This window comes from Trachurus japonicus, chromosome 11 (genome assembly GCF_045865225.1).
Source record: "Trachurus japonicus isolate A0001 chromosome 11, Traja_1.0".
NCBI classification, from domain to species: Eukaryota; Metazoa; Chordata; class Actinopteri; order Carangiformes; family Carangidae; genus Trachurus; species Trachurus japonicus.
The window spans coordinates 16,268,555-16,296,382 of record NC_140917.1 but is presented as its reverse complement, the minus strand read 5'-3'; the positions used below and the strand labels follow the sequence as shown (position 1 = coordinate 16,296,382).

The following is a 27,828-nucleotide window of genomic DNA, read 5'->3' as shown; positions in this document are numbered from 1 at the left end:
AGTCACAGGCCAGGGCTTCACATGAATGTTCTTAAAGACCCAGAGAAACAATTTCCTCTCTCTCAAGTTCTCACCGTGAAGAGCCGCTGCGTGCCCATCACAGTTTAGCCACATGCGGTCACGAACGCGATGGCGGCTGAGGGCTTGTTTGCTGATGTTGGCACAGATCTGATCAAACCGGATCCTGATGAGGCAGATTAGCTGTGGTTTTGATAGTTAGAGCCGTCCGCTGATGCAATCCATTCAGCGATAACACACACACACGGAAAAACACTAAACGTTACGCCATAGGAATCCTAGCGGTCAGCTGTGTGTGTACCATTTTAAACTCTTTATGAAGAAAAACTACGTAAAATGCATTTTCCAACTTTATGTTGCTTGTTGTGGATTTACTCATGAATATTTATTGATGTAGTAGAGAAATACATAAGCTCAGAAACCAATTTTCAGGGGCTTTAAACAAATGGATGAAAATTATATTTCAATTTAGCGCACACACAGAGCGAACAGTAAGACTGTACTGTAGACATCCGCTATATTATCCTCAGGCAATCTCTGCTACACATTTGTTTCCTGGCCTGTGGGTCAGATGGTATTTGACGTTTTATTTATTCAAAGCTGCACAGTTGGGGCTGAGTTTGCCGTATAAATAATTACAGTTCGTCGTAACAAAGGACGGCCAAATAAAAGTATTCTTAAAGTTATTCTTAAAATATTTCTTCACCTTTATCTCACCCGTCTTTACCTAGCAGCTGGTCCACGTGCTCCAAAGCTCTGGTGTGGAGAGCGTTACAAATCGAGAGTTGTTTATCACTCCACTGATTGTGTTTCCTTCCTCCAGGATACATCGCACCATGGAGTGGTCGCTTCTACTCGCTCTGGGACACGGGGTAAGCTCCACTGACCTTCACACTCTCGCTGTCAATGGAACACTTGTTCAATCGAATGCATGTGTGTGTCTTCTAAGACAGCCATAGACCCCCCACCCCCTCTCTCTCTCTCTCTCTCTCGCTCTCCTCTGCACTATCCCAGAGGGGAAAAACAGTACAACACAGGCTCTGTGCTCAACTATTGTCTTACTTCCAAATAGCACCAGGCACCCTGTGTTCTCCAAATGCACTGCAACGTGTTGGTATTTCAGCACACCCAATCAATTCTCCCACCGATTGCTGACTGAAGCAGTATGGGATGTTTTTTCTTTTCTTTTCTTTTCTTTTCCTTCAGAGGCTGCTGCTAATTCCTTAATGTGCTTTGTTTTCTTTTCTAGCTGTAAAAGCAAAACGCTTAAGAGAGAAATATTTAGAATTATATAGAAATGACTGTGTAAAAGCACATAATGAATAAAAAGGGAACGCACACACATGAGAAACAAGCAGAGCACTGCTCATCAGTAAGGCTGAATTTGTTCATATTTTACCGTAAGCCTGCTGAGAAGGTAAATTGTCTTTTTTTTCCCCGCCTCATATCCTTGTGAGTTAATCAGGAGGATCTATTGTATAATTTGTCTCGACACTCCCAACGCGCACAACCTAACATGAATTACATCCTGCCTCCTCCCCGTCTCCAGCTATGCAAAGATCCACATCCCCATCATAGCGTCGGTGTCGGAGCACCAGCCGACAACGTGGGTCTCCTTCTTCTTCGACCTCCACATCCTGGTCTGCACCTTCCCAGCAGGCCTCTGGTTCTGCATCAAGAACATCAACGATGAGCGAGTGTTTGGTAGGAACGGTTTTATCAAATTCCCAGTGTTACTGTTTCAGAAAATATGTTTTTATGCCCCTAATTTTCACTGAGATAAGTTTCCCAGTCCTTTCCTGTTCAGTGTAACTCAACACAGAATCAAGATGCTTGATTAAAACAATGTCCTACAAAACACTAATAATGGATAAATCCTACAGGTTTTTATTATTGCAAGTAATTATCTTAACTTTGTGTCTCAGAAATCCTGTTCTCATCCATGCCAGCAGCATGTGTTTAGGCGTATCAAGGTCATCATCTGTTGCCACTCCATCTGTCAGCCCACCACTTTGGTCCAGACTGAAATATCAATATGTTTTGTCACGACATTTTGTACAGGCATTAGTGTTTCCACAGTGGATGAATTGTAACTTTGGGCGGAGGGATGGCAGTGCATCATACTTTCCGGATCTATCGGAAAATTGAGCGAAAATAAATTAGTTGAAGCTGCAGATTGTTATTATCAGTGCCCTCATTTTTAGCTTCCACCATCATTTAGTGCCACACATCACGTAACTTTACGCTCTGGCTGGATATTTCCTATATAAGTCCACTGCAGGAGTCACCTTGAAAACTTTCCAACTCAGTTGTTTTATGAACACACGGTTGCTCATTCAATTTCTTTTTTTTAATCTATCAAAGAACAAGATATTTTCACACATAGCTTATCATTTCTTATGCTGATTCATGTTTCATGTCTATCCAGCTGTCAGCTACCTCCCTATCTGACTGTGGAGAGACTGAATGAGATTTTTGCTCCCAGAACCATGGGATGCTGAAATAGCTGCTGCTGCTGCTGCTGCTTCACACATCTATTGTGTCACTCATCATTTGTCAGTCTAACAAGGCTAGCCCTTTGATCACTAATATTCCTGCTATTAGTCATTCACCTGCTTTTGATAACGCCGAGCCGTGATAAACATGCATAGGTTGTGAATAGAGCATAAGCATGCCCAGGCAGTGAATGGATGCACTCTTCACCTGGACAGTTTCCGCTCCGTCTCCAGCAGCGTGATGTATCCTCGGCTTTCAGGAAAGAAACAGAGTGGGAACGAACTTCTTACCAAAACCTCAGGGCAGCAATAAGACAAGCTGAGATCAAGGGCAGAGAACCTTTGAGCCCTGGGAAACACAGTCCTTCAGCAGCTTGCTCTCCTGCCTCAGTCTGGAATCAGCCAATTACGGCTATCGATTAGCCATGCACCTGTTGAGCAGGGTCGGCACTTCTCAAGGACGGCGAGCAGCCAGGACTCTCTCCATTCAGGGTTTTGCGTTGTGCACAGCTAACAGAGACTGATTATGCGGCGTTAGTCTAACAACTCAATTCTTCTTTTTCAAGCCTTTATCTCCTTTTCACTCTCTCTGCCTCATTTCCTGTCTCCCCGTTACATTCGCACCTCTTTTCTCCTTGCCTGACCTTTGTCTACTTTTGTTTCCGCTCTCTAATTCTCTGCCCTCATCCTCTCACATTATTCTTCTCTCCTCCAGTGGCCCTGTACGCCATCAGCGCCGTCTATTTCGCCGGTGTGATGGTGCGTCTGATGCTGACGCTGACACCGGTGGTGTGCATGCTGTCGGCGGTGGCTTTCTCCAGCGTCTTTGAACATTACATGGGAGACGACACAAAGAGGGAGAAGCCCCCCGCTGAGGACAGCAGTGACGAGGACGACAAGAGGAACTCTGGGAATCTCTATGACAAGGTCAGGGTGGAGTAATTGTTGAAGTGAATGTTAGGAGGATTTCGTTTCCCTGTTTGACATGTGACCGGACATAATATTGTTACAATGCTTAGACTTTTACAGCCCAAAGTCCAAGAGTTGATACAAAAGTATATATATATATAAAAAAAAAAAACTCATAAAAAAAACAACCACTGAGGTGTGTTTTGCTGAGTTTATGTCGTTGCACACTTTTATAGCAGCCTTTGGGGTTTGCATTTATCAGTCGGCCGTTTGTCAGCTTTCCTCCTCACTCACCACCAGTTTGGATAAACTGTGATTCAGCTGCAACTGTTTGATGCTGTTTCTGTGATTTTTAGCCGCCTCACTTTGTTGGATTTTTTTTGCCACTGACTGCTGTATTCACTGTTTAGCCAGTCTGTGGTTTTCTTTTACACCAGTCCATGTTCCAATCACAGTTTTTTTCATGCCCCCCCCCCACACACACACACACACACAGCTCCTCTGTGAAGGTGTTGCTAAAATGTTCGTGTAGCTGTGAAGCACATTTTGGGAAATCAAAATCCAGAATGAAATGTTTGGTTTTTGAAGACAGCGTTGTTGCTATTGTGTCTCAGATAGCGTTTATTTATTTGCTTCACTGGCAGAAAAGAAAAAATGCAGTAATGCACTTTAGATATGCTTGAAGACTTAATACAGGCTGCTTATGCATTTTAAGCAACCTAAAAAGTGACATAGAGCTGTAGAGAAGAAAGACGTGGAGAAGACTTGTAGCTGATGGAAACGCAGCAGGTTTCTTAAACATGAGGCTTTGTAGATGTTTTGAGGTGAGGAACCAGTGCTGTGTTTCTTCAGGGCAACGCTCACTGTGTGTAAACAACATTAAGACATGGATGTGCAGTTGGTCCATACAAAACAGTGTGTCTCCAAAAGTGCTCCCTTATGGTTTGACTGAATTGTTCTGCTGCTAAAGCTTAATGCATCTGCTAGAAACATGTTGGATTATCTGAGAAATACAATGTCAATGTTTTGGGTTTTTTTTTTTAGCTCGTTAAAAGTTGACATTTTAGAGATGCATGATTTTTTTTTCACAGAACACTGACAAGTTAATGTTTCCAAAATAAAACACCAGGGATGCTTTTAAGACACTCACTCAACTCACTAACATTGTGAACAGGGCACTTAAACAAATACATGTCGAATTGTAGGTTTAGTTATATTTACATTTCAGAGTGAGAGCAACGCGAGCAGTCTCAGCTATCACTTCTGTTTCTCACATTTGTTTTTCACTGGATTCAAATGCCATGTCGTCTCGGTAATATCTGTTATTGCTCACTTTGCCGCCACAGTGTCAGTTTCAGAGGAAGTAATTAGAGACGCTCCTCAAAGAATCACGTTCACATTGTGCACTTTTGAACCTCTGCAGATTTTTTTTTAGTTTTTCTTTGCGGTACCCTGCAGCTGCTGAAAAGTGGTATTAACTCATCACAGAGCTCATCTCACAATCCTCACTGATGCATCTTCAGTCAGTGCAGGAAGCTTGAGGATGTGCACAGATCCTTTTGCTCAATTAGTCCATTCAATAATTTATTCCACACAATAATTCATCTTTCTGGAATCCCTTCAGAGTTTGCCCTCTTTGTCTGAAGAGCCTCTGTCTCCCCCTGCAGGCTGGAAAGGTGCGCAAGCATGTGTCGGAGCAGGAGAAGGCGGAGGAGGGTCTGGGTCCAAACATCAAGTCCATAGTCACCATGTTGATGCTGATGCTGCTCATGATGTTCGCCGTCCACTGCACCTGGGTCACCAGCAACGCCTACTCCAGCCCCAGTGTGGTGCTTGCTTCGTACAACCACGACGGGTATGAATTATACACACACACATACACACTTTTAGTTGTAATGTGTTGATGGATTTTATATAACCACAAAGAGCAGAGCAAACTCACTAGTAATAGGTCATAATGCAGCAGGATGTCGTGCCTCACCTCGCATGTGAATTAGCACAAATGCGTGTGTATGCATGCAGGGGAACGCAGGGAACAGCAGGAAAGAGGGAGGACATGTATATTTCATAAGAGGTTTGTGGAAATATTGATAAGCGCACCTATACGCTTTAATATGATTGCTTAACTTAGCGTTTTCTAGGTCACAGAAAACATCAGTGGACCATTGCTGAATTTACAAAAAGCTGATATATTATTCTCTCTGTGAGATTCTTTACAGCCGTAATTATTCTCTTTAAGCATTAGGCAGGAAATATTGAAGGCCAAGACTAAATGGTTAGACGCAAGTTCTCATACATATATTAATGACACCTCTGCAGTTGTCAGACAATGGTTTAGCCGTGCTACCGAGCGCGGCATCAATGTCGCTCTGCTCTCTTCTCTAGCACGTACACACCCACACACTCGCACATAAACACACACACATAATATGATTACCATACCTACAGTTAATTGGTTGCCTGGCTTTATGTCTGCTGCTGCTGCTGCTGGAGGTAAATTTAGGACATAAATGTTCAAAGTGCAATGTGTTTTTTAACCCACAGTTTATTATGCACAGATGCTCTATTTTCAGCTGTTGTTGCCCTTCTGATTCAAAGTCTTAACTGAAATATTAATAGCCTCCGCAGCCATATGCCTGTCGACGGTGTTACCTGTCAACCTTATTTTCCTTGTTAGGACGCGGAACATCCTGGATGACTTCAGGGAGGCTTACTACTGGTTGCGACAGAACACGGACGAGCACGCCCGCGTCATGTCGTGGTGGGACTACGGCTACCAGATCGCCGGCATGGCCAACCGGACCACGCTCGTGGATAACAACACGTGGAACAACAGCCACATAGCACTGGTGAGCCCCGTCCCGTTTCCTTCACTTCTGTTTTTTGCCTCTTTATCTGCACGCTGTCTTCCTGTTGTGTGCTGCTGCTGCTGCTTTGGATGCAGGCGTAGACGGAGAAACAAATGATTTCTTCTAGCAGCCGCTGCATGATTAGTAAGCTCTTCAGTGAATTTTTTATGTAATTGCTGCATTGTATAAAACCTCTCCCTCCAACAAGCTAGATAATCTTGTTTGCTTAAACTTTTCCCATTGAATTTACACTGTGGGGGGATTTCAGTTAATTGCTGTCAGATTCTGTGGGTTTGATTTATTTTTTTCTCTCCCTCTCTCTCTCTGCTGCCAAATGTAGAGAATTGTTTTTGTCTTTTAGTTAAGTCAGTTAAAGCCCTCTAGCTTTCTTCTCTCTCGCTTTCTACCTGCTGCCTGTTGTCTCTTCAGCACCTGTCCACAGGAAATGTAATTACAGAAAACGCATGATGGATCTCTCTTTAAAAATTCCTGTTTTTTTGTGCCGCTGCTGTGCGGGGAAGCACCCTGCTTTTTGTAAAACTGAAGGAACCTCAGTTAAAGTGCGACTCGTCACTCTTCATCACTGCTTTCAGGTGGGGAAAGCCATGTCGTCCAATGAGAGCGCAGCCTACCAAATTATGAGGTCGCTGGATGTGGACTACGTGTTGATCATCTTCGGAGGGGTAATCGGCTACTCAGGTGACGACATCAACAAGTTCCTGTGGATGGTGAGGATAGCGGAGGGAGAGCACCCGAAGGACATCAGGGTGAGTGTGAGACAGGAAACTGCTCCTGATAAAAGCAGGCGAACCCAGTTTAGATTGTACCTGCTTTTATCTGACAATTACTTTTTTTTTTCTTTATGTGGGATCTTCATCTTGAAAAGACACAAAAAAATAAGGGTTTTACGACTGAAATAGCTTTTACTCTCTTGTCTCAGCAGCCCTCACACTGCAGACACTCCTTTTCTCAGCAGCACGTTCTCTGTAGTTCCTGTAGTTTCCTGTGTAAGATGGAGATCCTGAATGCTGCTCTGCAAAACTAATGTGAAATTCCTCTCCAGCACATGAACGCACCACACATCACTATACAAATCAGCCGCAGAAATACATTCATTAGGTTAATATGCACTTAAGTAATTGAGTGAAATGCTCAGCAGTGGGAAAACAACATATACAGACTTTCACAGGCAACGACTCTGTGTCGGTTCAGGTTTAGCTAGACTACAATTAAAAAGAGAGTTAGAAACCCACCCGACTATACTCATGTTCTATGTTTCTCTAATCCCCCAAGTGCAGAACAGAGTTTCTCGATTACGTGACATTTTAGAAATCGGCTTATTGTATCCAGCAGACTGTGACCAGGTTAGTTAGCGCTGTAGTTCAACAGTTCAGGAAATGCGCTTGGTCACTTTCCTTCTTGCACTCTGTATGGAAAAGACAAATACAAATGAAGATACATTCATTTCATCTAGAGTTAGCAAAATCTATATATCAGCATCACTAACATCACTGAGTGCATGAACACACACTGAAGGCAGCAGTCAGACATTGTTTGAAATGTCGTATAAAAGCTATTGTATAAGTTTTAATTGTCATTTGTAAGTCTGGCAGCATGTATATGTGAACACAGAAGGTTTAAACATGCACCTGTCCTGTCCATTACTGTGAAATTGAATACCTGTCATCATTTTTCTGGTCCTCACTCTCCCTCCTTGTCTTCTTTAGGAGAGCGACTACTTCACCCCACAAGGAGAGTTCAGAGTGGACAAGGCCGGTTCGCCAACTCTGCTCAACTGCCTCATGTACAAGATGTCCTATTATCGATTTGGTGAAATGCAGGTGAGGAGGGGAGAGGTTCCAGCTAAAGACTGATTTCGCTTTCTGGCCACGTAACATTGCAAAGAAGAAAAAAAGAGAAAAAATCCAAGTCTTAAATCATTTTTTCCATCTTTGTGAGGTGAGGTCAGGGCCGGAGCGAAACTCTCCGCTGAATTTTTAAGAGATTTTCCGGGGTTATGATCTACTTACAAATAATAAGTTCCAGCTCTGTGCCAAGATCAGAAAGTAACAAGCAGCTGCCATCGCTAAAGAAGTCAAAGAACTACTACTGCTGTATTTTACGAAGCTTTACGAAAGAATAACAAGCAGCTGCCACCACCAAAGGCGCAAATCTTGTTGCTGGTGTATCTTAAAAGTAGAGGTGGCTGACAGGCAAGCTGAACAGGGTTTAAGGAGATGCCTTGGGGATGACTTGAGGTTTTCGAGAGTGATGTTTTCGAGGGAAAAAGAGGAATTTGAAGGATTGACAGAAGCTTTGAAATGTGCCATGGCTACTTCTGGCAGGTGGAAAGCGGGAGAGGAGAGAGGGAGCCTTCTTGCCAGGTGCTTCCTTCCATCCCTGCCGCTGTAGATGTGGCCCCGGCCAAAAGCTCGGCCGACACGAGCGAATCAATGCAGCCGCCATTCGCAGTCAGACAGCCAAAGCTCCGCGCAGCTCACAGCAACGTTTCAGGGGGGAAAGAGATGGAGAGACTGAGGCACAGGAGGAGACTGAGGATAGAAGGCAGTAAGCCCATTGAGGGAAGAAAGAAAGTGTTGAAAGAAAGTGGATTAGGTTTATGGAAACAGGATGCGACAAGGAGAAGTGAGGCTTAGAGGACACTGGGAAAAGACAATACGAAGAGAGGGCTAGAGGAGTACAGGAGAGTTGAAGATGCAGTTTATAGCAGCAGGAGATTAAAGGATAATACAGGAAATGCATAATACAGTACAGAGTGGAGAGGATATAATGAATAGGATCGACGCATTGTCCCAAAACCCCTCGCATTTATCTCCTTTTCATAACATTTAAATGAAGACTTGAAAAACACTAATATATATCTGTCAAGAGACTCAACTTTCGTGGCTAATAAGAATCTAATATCTCAGCCTGAAGGCATTCAGGCTTTACTGTACACAGGGACGTCTGCACACAAAGGGGGAGAGTGAAAATGGAGACTAAAAAAGAAAGAAAGAAACAGGAGAAAAAATACAATAGAGGAGAGGTAGACCGAGAGTGTGGCTTTTAGAACCGAGGTAACAAGGGCAAATCAGATGTGAGAAGGACACGGTAACAGGAGCAGTCAAGGGCTTTTTTCAGCACAATAATAGGAACAAGAGGCTGTAAGTGGCTCCTGCAAAGTGTGATGTAATTGTCGCCAAAGGGCAGACGCCGCGCTGTCATCTAAGCACTAAAAGAAAAACTTTTTGTTTTTCTCGTATTAAAAATCATGTGTGACCTTGTCTTTGTCGGTTAAGTGCCAATGTTGAAATTAATAACATAACTGCGAGCTGGGACAAAATTAAAAAGAAGTAGCATTTTAGATGTACAAAAGGCTGTTGTCACATCGTGTACTAAAAGTTTCCCCCTCTTTTCTTTTTTTTATTACTTTAAAGAGTAGTTCAACTTTTGCTTTCTTATCTAACTCATGGTAAGAAGCAGTATTTCCCAGAACTATTACCGGGTATGTGAAGTCTTAAAAGCTTTGAATAAAAGGCCTCAGAGGGTATTAAACAGTCATACATTTATTTTCTGAGTCTCTTCTCTTCACTGCTGTTTTCCCTGTTTTGTCCACATACATCAGACTGAAAAGCAATTTCATTTACTGCAGCACATGAACAAAAGTAAAAAGGACTAAAAGCAGAAAGTGTTTGACAGAGTTCTTGAAGAAGTGTTTATTCCAATATCAAAATAGTTTCTGCTTCTCTCTCTGTGAATTAATCCATTTGATGACTAATCGTTGAAGCTCTAAAAAGAATGAATTATTTTAATTGGTTAATCCATCCATCCAATCTGCTGCTTACCCAGTCCCAGGCCACATTAACTTAATTAAGTACTTCAGGCATACTTCAGCCAGTGCGATCGTTAAACAGGTATTAAACTGGGTATTAAAAAGGTCTTTAAAAGCTTTTAAACTTAAGTATGCGTAATAGTGTGTTGCTTCAAACCGAAAAAACCTGTTTACGTACGTGTCGTTTTTGCCTGCAACTCTCTCTCACCACCTAACGCCGACCTTCTCCGTGTCCCAGCTGGACTTCAGGACACCGCCCGGCTTCGATCGCACGCGCAACGCCGAGATCGGCAACAAGGACATCAAGTTCAAGCACCTGGAGGAGGCGTTCACCTCGGAGCACTGGCTGGTCAGGATCTACAAGGTGAAGAACCTGGACAACAGAGAGCCGCTGGACCACAAGCTCCGCAGCGTAGCGCCCAAGCAGAAGTACACCTCCAAAAAGGTAACGGGACGTGTGTTGGTGATTCATAGTTTTGAAAAGATTCAGTTTTTAATATTCCCCCTTAAAGAAAAAATCTTTAAACCTTTCCCTACTGGTTTGTCTGACCTGAGTCTCCTCGCTCCAGACTGGAAAGTGTTTTTATTGAATCCGCCCCCTCTTCCTCTTCTCCTCTAACTGACATGGAAAGCAGTGACAGTGACTCAACCCAAGTCTCTGTGGGACGTCTTTGAACTGTTGGCTTATTTTAGCTCAGATTAACATACTATATACTCCCCACGCTGCTGACAGCCCACTCATGTATATATGTATATACAGTATGTAAGGGGCTGGATGTGGGTGGGTGGGATAAATGACACTGCTTTGTAGTTTGAGCACATTTCACTTTTTGGTACCAAAAAAAAAAACACAAACATCTGTTCTATTAAACACGACAGACTGGGCTGCCCTGTGTAATAAAGTCACTGTGTGTGTGTATATAAAACTGTCTAATTCAGACACAAAGTTACTCCATAACGATTATTTCCAGTCTTTAACAACTCGGACTTGAAGTCATCGATTTGCTGTGACCCCTAAAATCCATCACAGTCATTTCCAGAGACGTTACGATGCCAGAGATTTGGCGGCCCGGTGACGGCACCAATGAAATTTGACGCCACCTGCTGTAATTCACAAACAATAACAGTAACATTTCAGGACATAAACGCTTTGATGACGCGTTGTTAATATAAAATTTTACAGCTGAAACTCACTCACCCAGGATCCTGTGCTCAGATCCAGATGTGGGGCTGTCGTTGAGTCTCTCAGATCAGTGTGAGGCTTCCTGCTCTGTGGCAGCGGCGCACTGTCGTTTGTCCCTGATGATCTTTGCTGTGTTAATTTTCCATGAGTCTCAGGAGCCCTGTTGCTGCACCTGCTGCTGTTCTTCTATAATATTGTTGTTATTTTTTTACGGCAACTGTTTGCTTCTTCTCTTGATGTCAGAGTTGTCACTTGTGAGGTTATTAGACAGTTCTCGTTACAACTCTCAACATTAATCATAATTATCGCATCATAGGAGCATCTGTTCATCCAGTTTGATCACGTCTAATTATATCTCATAGACTCTGGATCCAAACTGTTTCATTTACTTAATGTTTAATAAATGTGTTTTTTTTGTCTCTCTCTCCCTCTCTGTGTTTCTCCGAGCAGACGGCCAAGAGGAAGCGAGGACACATCAGGAACAAGCTCGTCCTGAGGAAAGGCAAGAAACTACAAAAGAAATAATGATGATGATGATGAACTCTTCTAGGAAAACAAATAAACGCGAAGAAACCTCTAACAACCAATGAAGAAGAACACAAGGGGCCATTTTTTTGGTCTCGGGGCGATTCTCATTAGAGCGCCCACATGTGTTGAGGAAGTTGAAGTGTCGTATCTGGCTCGCTCCAGAACTATTGTCCGTTTTATCCTGAGGACGCTGTCTTTGCTTTTTGTTTTGTTTTGTTTTGTTTTTTTCTCTGGTTTTTTCTGTTGTTTGTTATTTTTTTATTTGTACTTGAATGTGTGGCAAGGTTATAGGGCTGCTCTACTTGGTTTGGCGTCTGTTAATTTTTTTTTGTGGTACGTTAATTAACTGCTTATCAGTCCGGGGGGTTGGGTTGGGGTTGGGATGGGATGGGATGGGATGTGATGGGGACAGGGGTTCAGGGGTTCAGGGGTTCAGGGTTGAGGGGTGGGCGGGGTTTGGGTGAAGGGGAAGGAAGCGAGAGAAGACCAGGAACATTTGCACCAAAGACCCATCGACCTTGCTCCATGGCACATGTGAACTAATGACCGAGAGTGAGGAAGCGCAGGAGTGAAAGCTGAGGACGTAGTTCCTGACACGTGTACAGAGGACAGTATGCGGTATGGAGGAACGGTACCATCTAGGCACAGCCCATCTGTAATATTAACCTTTTTATCATCATCGTCATCGTCATTATCGTCATCAAGTACGTCTGCCTGGCTCCCTGACCCTTATTTTTCCACAAATTCTTAAAAAAAAAAAAATTGGCCTAATATGTAAATATGTTATGTAAAGAAAATGTCTAAAAGGATGGTAATATATTGGATTATTGTGGTGATTTTTAAATATGCAGTTTTTGTTATTCTCTTAATTTCAGGATGTGATTGTTTCCAGAGGGGTTTCTGTTTCTGTTTCTGTTTTTGTTTTTGTATGACGACAAATAGATCAGTGAATGCAATAATTCTTGTACAGAGGGGCTCGAGATTTTTGTTTGAAGAATGAATGTGAATTTTTACAACGTTCAACCACCCCCTGCCCCCCTTTTTTCATGAATTGCATAGATTGTATATTTCTGCTGCTAGGATTTTAAAGACGGAAAGCAAGCAACTGTGTGTAAAAAGTAGTGATAATAAATTAGGCGGAGGGAAGCTCTCGAGTTCAGTGAGCTAAGCCTAGTGCCTCATCGCTGGTCGTCATCATCATCACCATCATCACCACCACCACCACTACCTGGTTCCTTTGTGACGGCCGACCTTGTTCACATTCTGTTTAGCTCATTATGGATGGACGGGGCAGGATGGGGCAAGGGAGGGGAGGGCGAGCGCTTCGACCGGACCAAGGCAGTGGAAACTGGAAATTTTCAAAAACGTCTGGACATGGACGAAGGTGAACTGTGAAGAGGGGTGGTCGTGTTGAAAAGGGAGAAGCTAACATGCTAACCGAGGTCAGGAAAGCTAAAAAAAAACAAAAACAAAAAAAAACTTCTGTCACTGTCTGAGACGCTGCAGCTGTGTCCCACGTCCACACTGTGTGGACGAGAGTGTCAGGAAGGATGGTGAGGGCGTCGCTCGTTCACATCCACTCTGTGCATGTCAGTCAGAAGCACCATGACAACCAGCTGTTGGTACAGTACGTACACATGTGGAGAAAACATACAGAAGTTTCCCAGAACCCAGCATCGTGCTGTCCTTCCTTAAAAAAAAAAAACATTAAATTTATAAACATTTAAAATCTGTATTTCCCATTTACTTGAAAACCCACTAATTTAAAATGCTCACCAATTAATTTTCTGTTGATTAAATGACCCATCATTTCCTTTCACTGATCTACTTTGTTTAATAAACAGCCGTTCTCAAACAAGAATTTTCATTATCATTCATAATCCCCCCAATTATTTTTCTCAATTATTTGATTGTAATTTTTTATCTGTAAAATGTATTAAAACAACAAACAAATGGCTCTAACGGTCTGGAAATGTTCAGTTGTTCAGCTGGAACAGATGTTTAGTATTTACATTTTGAAAAATGATTCAAAATTGTTGCAGATTAAAGAGGAGTTGAGGCTGACGTTTCCTTATCTTTTATTTTTGTCTTTAATGTTAAAAATAAATATCAGTCCCAGTTGACCCTGATGTTATCAACGGTTGGTTGACATAGTGCTCCTTTAATTTCCTGTCGGCTGACTCATGTTTTCAGCTCTGGTTCAGACACGAGCTTAATTCAGATGGATCTTAAATTGCACTGATGAATCTGCTTCATTAGAATACCTCAGAATCAATACTATAGATAGTAAATAGTGCATAATATTGTAATATTAGTTTATAGTAGAGCTGCAGCTGACTGTTATTTTTGTTTTCAATTAAATGGAGCATAAAGGTTTTTTTCTTTTTTTGTCCAACCAACAAACCAAAACACACAAAAAAAGTAGTTTGATATTTTTTGTTCAACAACATGTTAGACAATTAATAAGTCGTTGCACTAGTTCAGTCATGTGACTGAAGGTTAAGGCTCTTGTTTACAGAGTGCGACAGGGACACAGCTCTAATCAGCAGTGACCTTTGACCTCCTGTTCTGTGGACACTGCACTGTTCTTTGTGTTTCTGGTTCTTACAGGTGCCGTGGGTAAACACTAGAGGAGTTTCTGTACGTGCACGCTCCAGTAACCTTTTTCTTTGACACATCAAACGACTAACACATCATGCAACTGTATTGTTTTTGTCACATCTCACAAAAAGTGACTTTATTAGTTTTCTCCTGTTTATCTTTTTCTTGACACTTTTTAAAAAAGAGGTAAAAATCTTACGTGAATCACTTTGTTGTTGTTCTCTTTGCTTTTGATCTTCTGTGCGACTGCGCGTCACCATTTCAGGCGTCAGACCTTTTGACACGATGCCACATTGTTATTGAGTTACACGACGACGCCTAAAACTGTGTCACGTCCTTTGATTTCTCATTTGTCAAAAGGAGAAAGATCAGACGAAGCCTTAATGTGATGTACAGTTTTGTTTCCCTTTTTTTTTTGGTTTTATTTGTTTTCATGTTGTGTTCCTGTTTTTTCGGATGAGGAACGGTGGAACAGTTCTTTCCTCTACTAAGTTCACTCATTTCTTAGTAGCTCAGTGCCGTCTGTCCCCGACACCGTTCTTTGGTTTGATGCAGTCCCTCCCCGCTTCTCTCTGCTCACCTTCAAAGTTTACATTTTTACATTGTTGTTCTGTTCAGCCATCTTTAAATACACACTTCAATGAAAACGTCTTTGTTGTTATTGTCGTCTCTGAATGAAGTCAATTTAAAACTCAGTCATTAACCAAAGCGGTGATTAGAAGCTGCTCTGCATTTACATCATTTGTCCTCTGCTGATGTTTAACCCAGATAAAGACAAAGTGAACCACTTGATGGCAGCATCAGCCTCTGAATGAAGATGCCTCTGCAACAGTACAGAAGAACGGGCTGGTATAGGGTGTGTGGGTTAATATGTGTCTGTCTGGCTCGACTTTTAATAGTTTCATTTGTTCTAGATTCAATAGACCAGAGTGAAATATTTCAAGCCTCCTCTATTTCATGTCTGATGATTACAGCCGTTTTGTATCCCAAAATATTAGAGTATTTAATTTCTACTCTGGTTGAATCATCAATATAAATACCAGTTCAGAGCTGTATTTTCGGCATCTGTATTGTTTTGATTGATCTTAGCAAATATTCTAAGATAAAAGATTTTTGGGCTCTGAGAGAATAAATAAGTCAAAACCAAAACATGATTGAACTATTTCACTCAATGTATGATAAATCTATAACATTAAAAGTTTCACTTAATATAGCAAAAAAAAATCTTTTCCATGATATTAAAATTTTTTTAGATGCACATGTACATGAAGGTGTTTTAACCCAGTGGAGCTACATCACAGCACTTTATTGTGAAGGGCTGCAGCTACTTGGATGTCCAGCAAACCACACACCGCCTTGGCAACCCTGAATAAAACATGGGTGAATGTTAAAGTCAGCATCAGCACTATACTGTATCTGCTGGTCTGCACAACACTTTCCTCAAAAAAAGGCCTTAAAAGGTCAAATCTAAAATTTTATATCCATATGTTTTAATTTTTTTTACGTCTCGTCTTGACCAGTGGATGCATTGATTACCAGAATTGTCTCCTTTTGATGGATTAATTGGCAAATAGTTGCAGGATTTCAGATCATTTCTGTCCCTCTACCATGTGCTCTCTCTCATTTTATGGTTTTTATGTTATGCAATCAAATGTGATGTTATAAAGGTTTTAAATTGACCTTGGTCCACACTCTGATAAAGACTTCATTTTTTTGTTTAGATTATTTACACCATATTTTCTAAACTGATAGGTTTACATATCAAATCTTGATCTGAACAGTTAAAATACAAATACTTTCAGAGTACAAATAACATACATTTGTGTATAATACTTAGGAAAATGCACTTTTTAAAAAAAACTTTTAATCCTGGTTAATCTGCTACAGCATGTGTCAACTGTTACGTATGGGATGTTTCTGCTACCTCATTAACATACCAACATGTACTTAAATTGCACCTAAACATGTGCATGTGATTCGTTTGTTTGTCATGCTCTCATTAGCAGGATTAAAATTTCACTGTTCATTGTCCGGCTGCAGTTGAGCCCATGTTGATGCCGACTGCAGGACGTTGTGTAACAGCTGTACATTCATAACGACAGGACACAGTTTAAAAAAAGAGATACAAGGTCTTTATTAATGTTCAGTTCTTCATTCATCCACAGTCACTGTTCACTCAGGTGAGTCTGGATGTCGAGAGCCGTTAGTTTCATGTAAGGCGAGTGTCATGAAACAGGAATGGAAGGAGGTGACAGGTTTCCTCAGCAGTTTAATGTGAACTGTAACTGTACTGTAATATAATATGTTATGTACCGTCATGGCTTAGGCTACAAACTGGCATCATCTGGTTCATTCACCTGGCTAAAAGAAGACATCAGACATCAGAAAGTTCATCTGGAGGTGACGCAGTGAGGAGTTATAGTGAATCTTCTTTTATGACAAAAAAGAAAAAGGCCATAAAAATAAACTCAGTGAAGAACATGAGGTGGAAAAAACTTTTCTCATTTAATCTCTGGTCTTTATTGTTTTTGTTTGTTTTAGGAAAATCATTCAATCTGGAAACTGGCAGCATAATTTATCAAGTGTGTGAGCACTACAGCTGTTTGACCCGCTGTGTTTCCTTTTCTGTCCAACAGGCTCGTTCCCTAAGATTTGTTGCTCTGGTAGATAATCCTCTCATCTCTACAAGGAGAGGAAAAATCCCAGCAGCCCCCAGATGTGAGAACGCCACTCATCCATATTCATCAGCACGGGCGACCCGAGGACACGTAGTAACTCGAGGGGGGGTGGCGGTGGGGGGTGGGGGGAGGGAAAGGGGTGCACTAATTATTACACAAGTGCCACTGTGAGGACACCGATACAGAAAAGATTAGAAGACGCCCCTGAACGTTTTTGCCACAAACAAAACCAGCGTTTTTTTTTTTTCCTCAGAGGAGGAAAACGCCGGCTAATGGCTGCAACAGCTGAATGAGAGAGGTAGTAATGGAAAGCGGAGGCGTCTCGCCCGGTGGGTGGTGTTACACTGTAAAAAGGAACAACATGACAAAAAAGATGGGGGACGTACTGTCGCACGCTCACTATTAAAATGTGTCCAGATACATTCGTAGTGCAGACAAAACAATCAGGACCTTTACCTCCTAGTAGCACGCTGTGATCTACTGTATAATAATATAAACTAACACGTCGTCTAACGCAGTAGATTTTACCTCTGGATTTCGATCTGCTTAGGTTTTCGGGTTTCCCATAAAGCTCTTAGAGACCACCCTGATTGGTAAAAGCCACAGATATAAAATAGTAAATTTATTTCTATGGTAAAAGTGCTTTTATATAAACAACTCATTTACAACTACAGTTTCATGTGTGACAGGGGGAAACTTCCATCGACTCACTCGAACGCAGCATGACAAACTAAAAGCTCTGAACCAAACACTGACATGTCTGAGAAAACAGATTGGTCCTTTAAAAAAAAGATAAAGTAAAACACCAGTGGCAAACGTTGTTACTGTGCATGTGCAAAAAAGGCCTTGGCAAGGTGAAAAATAGAAATACTCTACTTTGAATAGTAATACTATGAACTGTATATAAAACTGTACTCCTGTCCCAAGAGCTCCAAGCCCCTTCTTGGTTAAACAGTGGAGATCCCTTTGGCACCTTGCGTGTTTCCTGTTTGTGTCTCTAATGTTGTTGCTCTGAGAGTCTGTGAGCTGAGTCCAGAGGTTCTTGTGTGAGACGCCGGTGCCTCCGCTCGACCTCCGACCTCAGCGCGTGGAGGCAGGATCTCGGTTGTTGTCCACTGAGAAGAGCTCGTTGCTCTGCTGTCAGGTCGACTTCCACAGCGGGCTGTTGTAGATCCAACCTTCTCCCTGCACGAGATAATAACACATTCGATTTATGTAAGACCTTCAATGGGTCACAAAGACACTTAATAGTATGGAAGAGTGTTAAGGCCACTCATGAAAAAAAATGAGAGGAGGAATCATTTTTTTCATTATGCACATTTTGAATAAAGTCAAAATGTTGTGGAAAAAGTTGAAGTGTGAAAATTTGAAAACACGTGCAGTTGCATAACTTCAGAAACCTACTCTACTATAATAGTTACATGTGCATAAACTAAATATATTTGCCCATTATTCAACACCTGAAAACATTATCCTTTTAAGGACCATTTAGAAAAAAATAAAAAATGTGAAGTTAATTTTCCATTTGTAGTGATTAACTATGGACACTTGTGCAATATTTTAATCGACTGACAGCACTAAAAAGAGGTAAAATATAATAATAATTTTGTTTTTGACGTTCATGAGTTGGAAAAATTACTTTTTTGACCCTCAGAAACTTTTCCAGCGACACAGGAACTAAGTTTAGTTTCTCAGTCATTTTTCATGGTGCCAAGAAGAAAAAAAAACAGTCCCACTGGGATCATAATGAAGTAGAAAACCGGACATGTGACTCAAGTTATGTTGTCTGCTTCACAAAGTTAACCAGGAATGTGCTAAGGGGACTTAAAGCTCCTTGTTTAGCTCGTGAGGTTAAAAGAGGCTTTGGCTGCTCTGGATGATCCAGACTTTCAGCTGAAGAAGGTGTTCACAGCGACGTCCGTGGATCACCACAGGAGGATTTGTCGCCGCCAACGAGATGATCTGTGATTGCCTAAATGACGCTGCAGCTCGTATCGCAGCTGTAAGTGCTGCTCATTGGAGCTTATCTCCTTGCTCTGTACCTCTTTAGTGAAGTATTTTGGAGTCCAGGGTTTGTTATCAGCTGCCCTCTGCCTCTCCTCCCCTCTCTGTCGCTCCTCCAGTCTGTGTTTGTGCTCCGTGGCCTCGTCGATGTTTCCTTCCTTCAGCGACTTGGTGACATGTTGCCATAACCGCCTACGAGCACAGATAAGACACAGTACACAGACAGTAAATTAACAGATCAAACTGCTCTGGGACCAGCCACGACCAGTGATGGTGAGTTTTCCACCTGGACTCGGTCCGGCCCTGTCGCTCCACCGGCCGCAGCTTCTTCCTGGTGACTGGGAGTTTGGCCGTGTCGATCACTTTGGTTTCCCCGCTGCTGTAGGTGAACTCCAGAGTGCCGTTCCACTCGCCCTGCGCTTTGCACACGATGGTGTTGGTGGGGTTGTGTTTGACCTCTGCCGTCACCCTGTCAGCAAAACAGAGACTGTTGTTAGAAAACTGTCCACAACCTACACACTGCAAAAAGTCAAGAATACTTCTTGACTTTAGAAGTTTGGAAATAAGGGGAGTTTGTTTGGTTTATCATAACTTAAATATCACATAATTCAGATATTATTGCCAATACTATACTTAATATATACTGGTAACAAGTCACTGGTCACTTTTTGTGTCCCCAGGAACTGTTCTGTTCTGTTTTTGCAGCCTATGTGTTGTCAAGTTATATTTTGAATTTGTAGCACATTCGTATCTTTGCGTGGGTTTTCTTAAGTTGCAATGAGCTGAACCCTCAGGGCCACCGTACTTTTTCATGCTACATTACAGACTTTGAGTGATAATTTAATCACTGAGAAGTGAAGCAGAAGTAGAAATCACATTTAAACTGTGCCACATTCGGCCTAATTCATTATGAAATCAGCTGAATTGATTTACAGCACACAAGGAAGTCACTTCAGGGGAAATCTCAAGAAGCAGCTGCTCTTCTTCAGTCACACTAAAACTTTTTACATTATTGACTCAATGAGATGTAGCTGACTGTGATAATTGTCTTTACTAGTCACACTCAATCTCAATGAGTTTGAGGTTAGTTTTTTATTTTAATATTAGCAGATAACATTGCTTCCACATGCTTGAGTTTTACACTGCTGACTTGTATCATCAGAACAGACATGTCCTGTGATTTTCAGCTTTCTATGCTGATATCGCTGAGGATATTACTGTCAGATACCACCCCTCCCCTTTTTAAATATGAAAATACAATTCAGCTTCATTTCATCAGTAGCAGTTGACATAATCTGCCTAATACGCAGTGTTTTAAGTGGCCAATGGCAGCCTCAGTAATTAGTCTCATCACACAGCGAAGCGTGAAGCCGCTGTCAGTACAGGATCGTCTCAGCACTCGGTGTTTGTGACTGAAGCGAAAGAAGAAGCAGAAGAACCAGTCGCTGGCGCTCACCTGTGCACCTTCCCCCCGTAGAAAGGCTTGGTGTGGAAGGTGACGGTGGCCGAGTAGCCGCTCTTGACGCAGTTGATGGAGACTTTCCCCCCGAGCTCCACCCAGGGCACGGTGAGGATGGAGCGGGCGTACGCACAGGGCAGCGTGAAGACGTACTCCTCGTCGTGCTCCAGGAGACAAAGGACTCCTGAGAGGAGAGAGAGAGAGAGAGAGAGAGAGAAATGGGTTTCAAGTTATGACACAGATACCACCAGTTCACACTTTGGAGGAGATTATGCTGTTTTCTCTATAGTTCAAATCAGGTCTGATGTTGCAGAGCCTTGTCTCGTCCCACATGTTGTTATGTGGAGCCAGATGATTTCCCCTGCACACTGCTCCTCTTTGTGCAAACACGTAATCAGATGTTGCACTAATTTAATTTCAGGGCCTGGTATGTAGATGTTATGTTCCTGCCACTGCTTTATCATTATGCACTTGTAAAACACAGCAGGCAGTGCCGAGACACGAGCAATAGGTAAACTGACACTGAATATCCTATACACATTAAATTAAACGTAATGACTACGCTACGCCTTTCACAGCACTCTCTGATGCCGTTAATGTGATTTTTTTTGTCGACAGTCCCTGTAGTGCTCACAAAAACAGCAGCAGCTTTCAATCCGACTTCTGTGACTAAACAAAATTAGGTGCATGTCCTGGGTGTGTAGGCAGTTCAAGATATCGTTTAACCCGACTGGAAGCAGCAGTAATTGTTTTCCATTACGCACAATAAAACACTCAGTATCACATACCCAATGTGAGGAATATTATATTATTCTGTAGATACACCAGTTCTTATCTGCTCTATGGAGATTACACTCGGATCTCTTAGGTGCAGGGGGCCCGTGATAGAGGCTGTTACACTCTCAGTGAGTACAACTCTTCGCAAGCCATTCATTCAGTGCATGAGTGGATGTATTGAGTCATAAAAAAAAACGAATTCTTCCCTTGTTCTCTGCTTCTCACATGTCCAGACCATTAATAGTTTTCTGTTCATACACATCACATGTTCACAAAAGACGACTTGTGCAGCTAGGTTTCACTGCTGAATGTCTGCAGGGTCTGAACATCCATGCGGTGCCGCTCTGGTCTTATTGCAAGACGAAGATATGAAACTATTCAGAGTCACGGAACAACAGCCTGGAGTCGTTACATTACATGATACTGAATAGGTTTCAGTTTGTCGGCATGTGAATAGAGCACCAGGATAACCAATCAGTACTGAAGAGCCCTGCAGGATGTGGCACACACAAAGTCAACGGTTGTTCAAGCCTTAGAGCCAAAACACAGACAACCATTGATGGAAGAAATATTTAGACTTGGCGCTGGTGGAACTGTTGTGGGGTGATGTCTAGTAAAACATCACCTCCTCTCGTGTTATATTCTGTTATCATACTGTAAAATACAGAAAAGCCGAGGAAAGTGGAGAGTCTAAACTTTTACCAAACCAACATCAGCAACCAAAAGCGACCGTTCACTTACTAGGGATCGACCAATATGATTTTTTTCAGGGCCGATACCCATTATTAGTAATCAAGGAAACTGATAACCGATATTTAGAACCAACATCTGCAATAAAAATGAAAACTTTGGTGTCAAAATTTAGAATAACACACCTGGGATTAGACTGATTAGACTGAATACAGTATACTGTTCAAAAAAGGAAAATTCAAGGCACTCTTCTTCAATAGTATAAAAAGCCTTTATTTATACAATGGCTGTATCGAATAAAAACATTTGAGTGGGTTACAGCCCACGCGTTTCGGCAGAAACCTTCTTCAGGGTGTGTACTGTATACTGATTAGTTGTACACTGTGAAAATCTGTGATAAAAAGACCTTAAACTCCAACACAAATCTTTGTTCAGTGGTGACTTCAGGCAGAGAGGCGGCTGCATCAGAGCCAAATGACTTATTTTATCGGTTATTGGTGAAAAGAATGGCCGATACCAATTATCGGACAAAAATGCTGAGTATCAGCTGATACTATTGGAAATGCCAATAATCGGTCCATCCCTATCACTTACATTATCATTTACAAATCAAAAGCAGGTGGTCAGGTAAATAAAGAACTATCTGGATGCTTCAGCTGGTGTAGCTTTGTTCCTTCCAAGCTGCTGAATCACTGCCAGTCACATTTGAGCTGCTCATAAAAATACAATACCAACTGCTATCAGTGAAACAGCCATTGCAGAAAAAAAAATAAAAAATCACAGCAATCAATACTTCCTGGGGTGAAGGTGAGTGTGTTCTTGGCTGCAGCATCAACTCAGTGCACATGATGATTAACTGCTGAGTCACAACCTGCCGACAGGTGGGCTCAGGTACAGACTAGAGACTGTCTCACTGAATCGCTTCATGTATCCAGCGGTCGGCCCGGGCTCAAGGACTTCCTGTCCCTCTGCTCAGGGTGACTCGTCCCAAACCGCTCTACGGTACGAGGCCTGATGGTGCTGACACAGAGGACTGGGTTATTGATTGCCATGGGAGAGGTCTCATAGTCTTTCATACAGGACGGGACAGTGTCACAGTGTCACAGCTGCTTAAAACTAGACATTGTCCAGACAAGCAAAACGCTATTTTCAGAGAGACTTTGTTCCTCCTGATGTCCGGCTGACACAATAACAACCTGCCCTCCAACAAGTCCAACTACTGACTGCATGCTACAACAGGTGAGCTCTAGTTCAGGGCCGATGTTTCCATCTTTTTATGCTTTTTGTTAAAACTGATTCAGGTCTCTTTTAAATCGCTTCTTAAAACCCAGTTAAAACAGACTTGCTGTGTGCTGATGTGATGTCATCCTCTTCTTTTCATCATCTTCTTATTGTTTTCCATTAGTTTTCTATCATTTTTCTTCCCTGTCTTAATGTATCCTTACTCTTTTAATTGGTTTAGTCCCCCATTCTACTTTTAGATTCACTGCCACCCACAGTTTTACTCAGATGCTCTTAGTTTCACTTTTATGTCTTCTTTAACTTTTTTATCCCATCTTTTCTTATCTTATGGTATCTCATCTTATCTCCTTTTATCATGTATACCCTCCTTTTATTTATCTTATCTAATTAACTGCATCCTGCATTTCAATTTGACTCCTCCTGGTCTCAATTTGTTGCTGGGTTCTCATACTGCCTGTGTCGCTGTATTGCCTGGGCGGTCCATCTCCTATGCTTTTATGGCACTTATTTGTGACTTGTCTCTTATACAGTACAGTATGTTGTTTCTAAAGGTGATATATGAGATGATATATATAAGGTTATCATTATTAAGTTAATTATTGATTATTAAATCAAATTTGGAACCAAAAAATATCCCTACACAGGTCAGAGTCGGCGTGTGACTTTCTTCAGTTGTTGTGACCTTTTCATTTACCATTTGGACAACAGCCTACATTTACAATAATCTGATTACAGAAACAGCCACACGTGAGTGACATTAAGTTGAACAGCATTTATACAGCGCTCTGACTGCTTTCACTGAGCCTGCACACTGTATGCTATCTGATCTGACTTTTAATTATGCATCTGTGTGTTCTTGCCAGCCAATCTACCCTGTATAATAAAGGTTAAATAAATAAAATGTGGCAATGTGTCGTAATAGAATCTGATATTGCTGTGTTTATAAGGCAACATATGGCAGTTTAAAAATTCATCCATATTGCTGCTCAAAAACTACTAAATTAAAGGAGAAAAATCACAGTAACATGTGCCAAGCACCGGAAAATATGAACTGATACATTCAACTGTGGTCGCCTCAGTCTCAAAAAAAGGAATTTAATGGGGTATTTACTGAACTACATGAAAAACCTAAATGAACGTCTCCTAATTAGTTTTTACTGTGGGGCTATCTTACTCTTAAATGTCTCTGTTCTTAATTTTAAAGTGTTTAACAATGTTTTTGCCTATTGTCCCAGTGGAGTTGGGTTAAAACTGTTTAAATACACTTGGACAACATGCAGACAAACTCCAAACTGTAAAATATTCATATTTTTTACACTACTGCATTTCAGAGGCAAGTATTTTACCTTGTACATCTACATTCATGTGGCAGCTGCTGTTTCTGGTTACTTCATTAAAATATGATGCAGTTTAACAATAAAATTACCCAACAGAATATAAAGTATTCATATTAGCTCCACCTCTATCAGCTATTAAGTCAATATGTGAATGCCTTAGTTACAATAATCCATCAATGTACAGTCTTTACTGTCGGTATTTCTTCTTTTATCATTTCAAGTAGCTTATCTTTTTTTTTTTTTTTTTTTTTTTTGGCGTTTTTGCCTTTTTATTTGATAGCACATAGTAGAGACAGGAAAGGGGGAGGCAGAGAGAGGGGGAATGGCATGCAGGAAAGGTCTGCTATTGATATTTGAACCGGGGACGCCTGTGTTGAGGACTGTAGCCTCTACATGGGGCGGCCGCCTTAACCACTGCACCACGCACCGCCCCCAAGTAGCTTATCTTTATGATGATTTTGTACTTTTACTGAAAATCTTAGTAGTATTGCTCTGTATTTGGTTTTGTTCCTGCTTTATGTGAGATCGTTTTCCTCTCTTGTCACATCTCCAGTATGTCATGTGTCATGTTGTGCTCTGACTCACCTTCTCCCACCATAGACACTCCTATAGACATGCCCATGAACTTGCTCTTGGTCCATACATGAGCGTTGACGCACATCCTCCTCTCCCGGCACTCGCAGTAAAACCCTGACACCGGTGGATGATGGGAGACCTGCTCGGCCACAAATCGAACTCTGTAGCATTCCCCCGGTGAATCGTCACCCAGCGGCGTGTTGTTGGGGCCCCTGCTCGGCTCCCAGCTCGACGCCTGGTTAGATCTAACCAGGGGTTTGACTTTGTCCCGAGGCACTTCCCAGGAACAGTGGAAGGTCTCCCCCAGCACGGGGTTGTAGGGCTTCTTGGCCACCGCGCCCTTCCGCCCCTCGTGAAAGGCGGTCAGGTAGTACTCCACAAAGCGGACTATCCGGTCCTCGGCCGTGGCCCCGGCTGTGATGGACAGGAACATATCAGGGTGGGCCATGAAGTTGGCGTACATCTCCAGCAGTGATCGCTTTTCCAAAATAAAGGTCGGCAACACCACCTAGGAAATCCAAAATGTCAAGAGGAAAAAAAGATATTATTACACATCCAGAACAATACATTCCTACCATTCAAACTTTAGTTTTCTTATATGATCTCTTTTTGTCTGCTCACCCGTGTGAGGTCCATGCCCAGTTTGAGCTGGGACAGCAGGTGGAGGATGATGCTCCGCTGGTCGTCCAGGACGCCCAGGTCCTCCTCTTCATTGTCCTCCGTGTCTGTCACCTCTTCAGTGGGGCTGATGTCCTCTAGCCCTGGGTGGTGCTGTCAAAAACAAGAAGACAACAGCACATTTAATGGATTTTCATTTGTCAATATAAATAAAAAGGTTGAAAAGAGCTTCATGGTTTCAGAGCGTATTGAAGATACATTTTTTTATTTGTGGCCTATAAATGGATACAAGCTTCAGAGCCAAAACAAACTAAATATGAGATCAATATAACCTCTTTATATCATACTTTTTTCTTTTTATATCACATTTTATATCATACTTTTTTCTTTTTATATCACATTTTTTTCTGATATGTTTTAAATCATTCGTATTTGAAATAGTGGATTCTTTTTTTCTTTTCTTTTTTTACGCCTTTAGGTTTCTACCTGTGACGTGCGAATGATTAACACAACTGCTAAAAATATTTCAATTTTATCTGGACGGCTCCACACATTCACAGGTACAAAGCGCTCCCATGTGACACCTGTCACCAGAAAGGCCAGAAGGAGGAAGATGACGTCATTTTCCTCCGCCAACATCCACCTGTCAATACCGACGATAAGGTCACTCATCTCATTTAGAGGCCAGTGAAAGAGCTGTTGGGGAGGCAGCCTATAAATACCAAGAGGACACAACCTCATTTACTTTTCACAGGAGCCCATTCATACTCCATTCAGCCATGTCATCCGGCCTCTCCAGCCACTTTCACCGTTTCATGTGACAATAAGGATGCCACATTTCTTTTGTGTGGCCTGTGTTTTGCTTCCTGGAGCCTTCAGCATTGATGCGCACAATGCCTGCACTGGTCAAAGCACACACAAGTTGTCTGTCCTTCATTTATGTTCCAGCATTCAACTGGAAATGGATCCAGTGGAGGTTAAAGAAAAGCTGATGCCTTTGATATCTCTTGCAGTTACTTGGGGCAGTAAGGAAGAAGAAGAAGAAGGGAAAAAAAACAAGAAAGAAGCTGATGTATAATGCAGAGTGCTCTTGAGCCCGTGGGCAACAACAACTCTCTGTACCTCCCATCCGCCCCACTGCTCTTTATCCTCCATTTCTATCTGTGGCTCTGTGCTATAACAATCAGATGCATACATGAGTTCATTTTTCAACTTGTACACAGGTTATTTTAACGAAACTGCAAAGAAAAAAAGAAGTAAAAAGGAAATACTGGGGGAAAAACTCTGAGATGAAACTGCTGGCAGCGTAACTGCTCATGGTGGCCCTGCAGAGAGGGGGAGAAACGCTGAAGAGAAAGACATTTCCAGGACCAGAGTGCCTGCCTGTCACCTGAATATTTCATTCCATGCATGCATGCCAAAAGCTCCACACATCCACACGCACACACAGCGAGTACACCTTGTGCACAAAAGACACGACCGTGCGCGCGCACACACTCACTCACTCACAAGAGAACATGCTTGAACACACTCGTACAGAAGTCCCTGGAGCTTGGTTGGTTCTCGGAGCAGAGTGATATATATAGAAGTGAAAAGGAAAAGAGAAGGAGGCACGGGGAGGTCTGTTATGATTCCTGCGCTTCTAACTAATTAAAGAGGCTCTCGACAGCAACAGGAAATTAATGCTGAAGGGGTCAGTGCATCTCTGCGGAAAACACTCGAGTGGATATATTGGTGGCTGTCGTTAGCTAAGACTTTTTAATGCAGTTTAACACGTCCAAAAGAGGAAAATAATGTGCCCTGAATAATAAAGAAGCACAGAGAGTGTTCAGATTTATGACTTCAAAGTGTGAGGAGCAGGAGAAGAGTGTATGAAACAAAAAAGGTTTCAGAGTATTTCTCTCCAATCCTCCTCTTCATCAATACAACATGAGACCTTTTATTTTGACATTAAGCTGCTGTAATCTACAGCAATGTGTCTCAAAACATCTTGATCCCATGTGCAATTTCTCTGCTGTCATAACTTTTTACT

At 42.0% G+C, this 27,828-nt stretch overlaps 2 protein-coding genes across 2 annotated transcripts in view; one reads left to right on the top strand and one right to left on the bottom strand.

Moving 5' to 3' along the window:
- Nucleotides 1–13,004, top strand: part of stt3b (STT3 oligosaccharyltransferase complex catalytic subunit B) — a 78,781-nt gene extending 65,777 nt beyond the window's left edge. Inside the window, exons 8-17 of the mRNA XM_085791292.1 lie at nucleotides 842–890; nucleotides 1,568–1,722; nucleotides 3,229–3,440; nucleotides 5,090–5,277; nucleotides 6,100–6,271; nucleotides 6,865–7,038; nucleotides 7,999–8,112; nucleotides 10,342–10,548; nucleotides 11,737–12,190; nucleotides 12,287–13,004. Coding sequence (XP_085647418.1) covers nucleotides 842–890; nucleotides 1,568–1,722; nucleotides 3,229–3,440; nucleotides 5,090–5,277; nucleotides 6,100–6,271; nucleotides 6,865–7,038; nucleotides 7,999–8,112; nucleotides 10,342–10,548; nucleotides 11,737–11,811 — 1,346 coding nt within the window. The 3' untranslated portion in view covers nucleotides 11,812–12,190; nucleotides 12,287–13,004. The remainder of the gene's footprint in view (nucleotides 1–841; nucleotides 891–1,567; nucleotides 1,723–3,228; nucleotides 3,441–5,089; nucleotides 5,278–6,099; nucleotides 6,272–6,864; nucleotides 7,039–7,998; nucleotides 8,113–10,341; nucleotides 10,549–11,736; nucleotides 12,191–12,286) is intronic.
- A 4,683-nt stretch (nucleotides 13,005–17,687) lies between these two features.
- The window catches only part of LOC146978552 (oxysterol-binding protein-related protein 10-like), a 73,100-nt gene continuing 62,959 nt past the window's right edge, over nucleotides 17,688–27,828 (bottom strand). The window contains exons 8-13 of the mRNA XM_085791291.1: nucleotides 25,800–25,949; nucleotides 25,188–25,686; nucleotides 20,554–20,740; nucleotides 19,384–19,566; nucleotides 19,136–19,289; nucleotides 17,688–18,278 (exon numbers count right to left, since the gene is read on the bottom strand). Of these exons, the coding sequence (XP_085647417.1) occupies nucleotides 18,234–18,278; nucleotides 19,136–19,289; nucleotides 19,384–19,566; nucleotides 20,554–20,740; nucleotides 25,188–25,686; nucleotides 25,800–25,949 (1,218 nt within the window). The 3' untranslated portion in view covers nucleotides 17,688–18,233. The remainder of the gene's footprint in view (nucleotides 18,279–19,135; nucleotides 19,290–19,383; nucleotides 19,567–20,553; nucleotides 20,741–25,187; nucleotides 25,687–25,799; nucleotides 25,950–27,828) is intronic.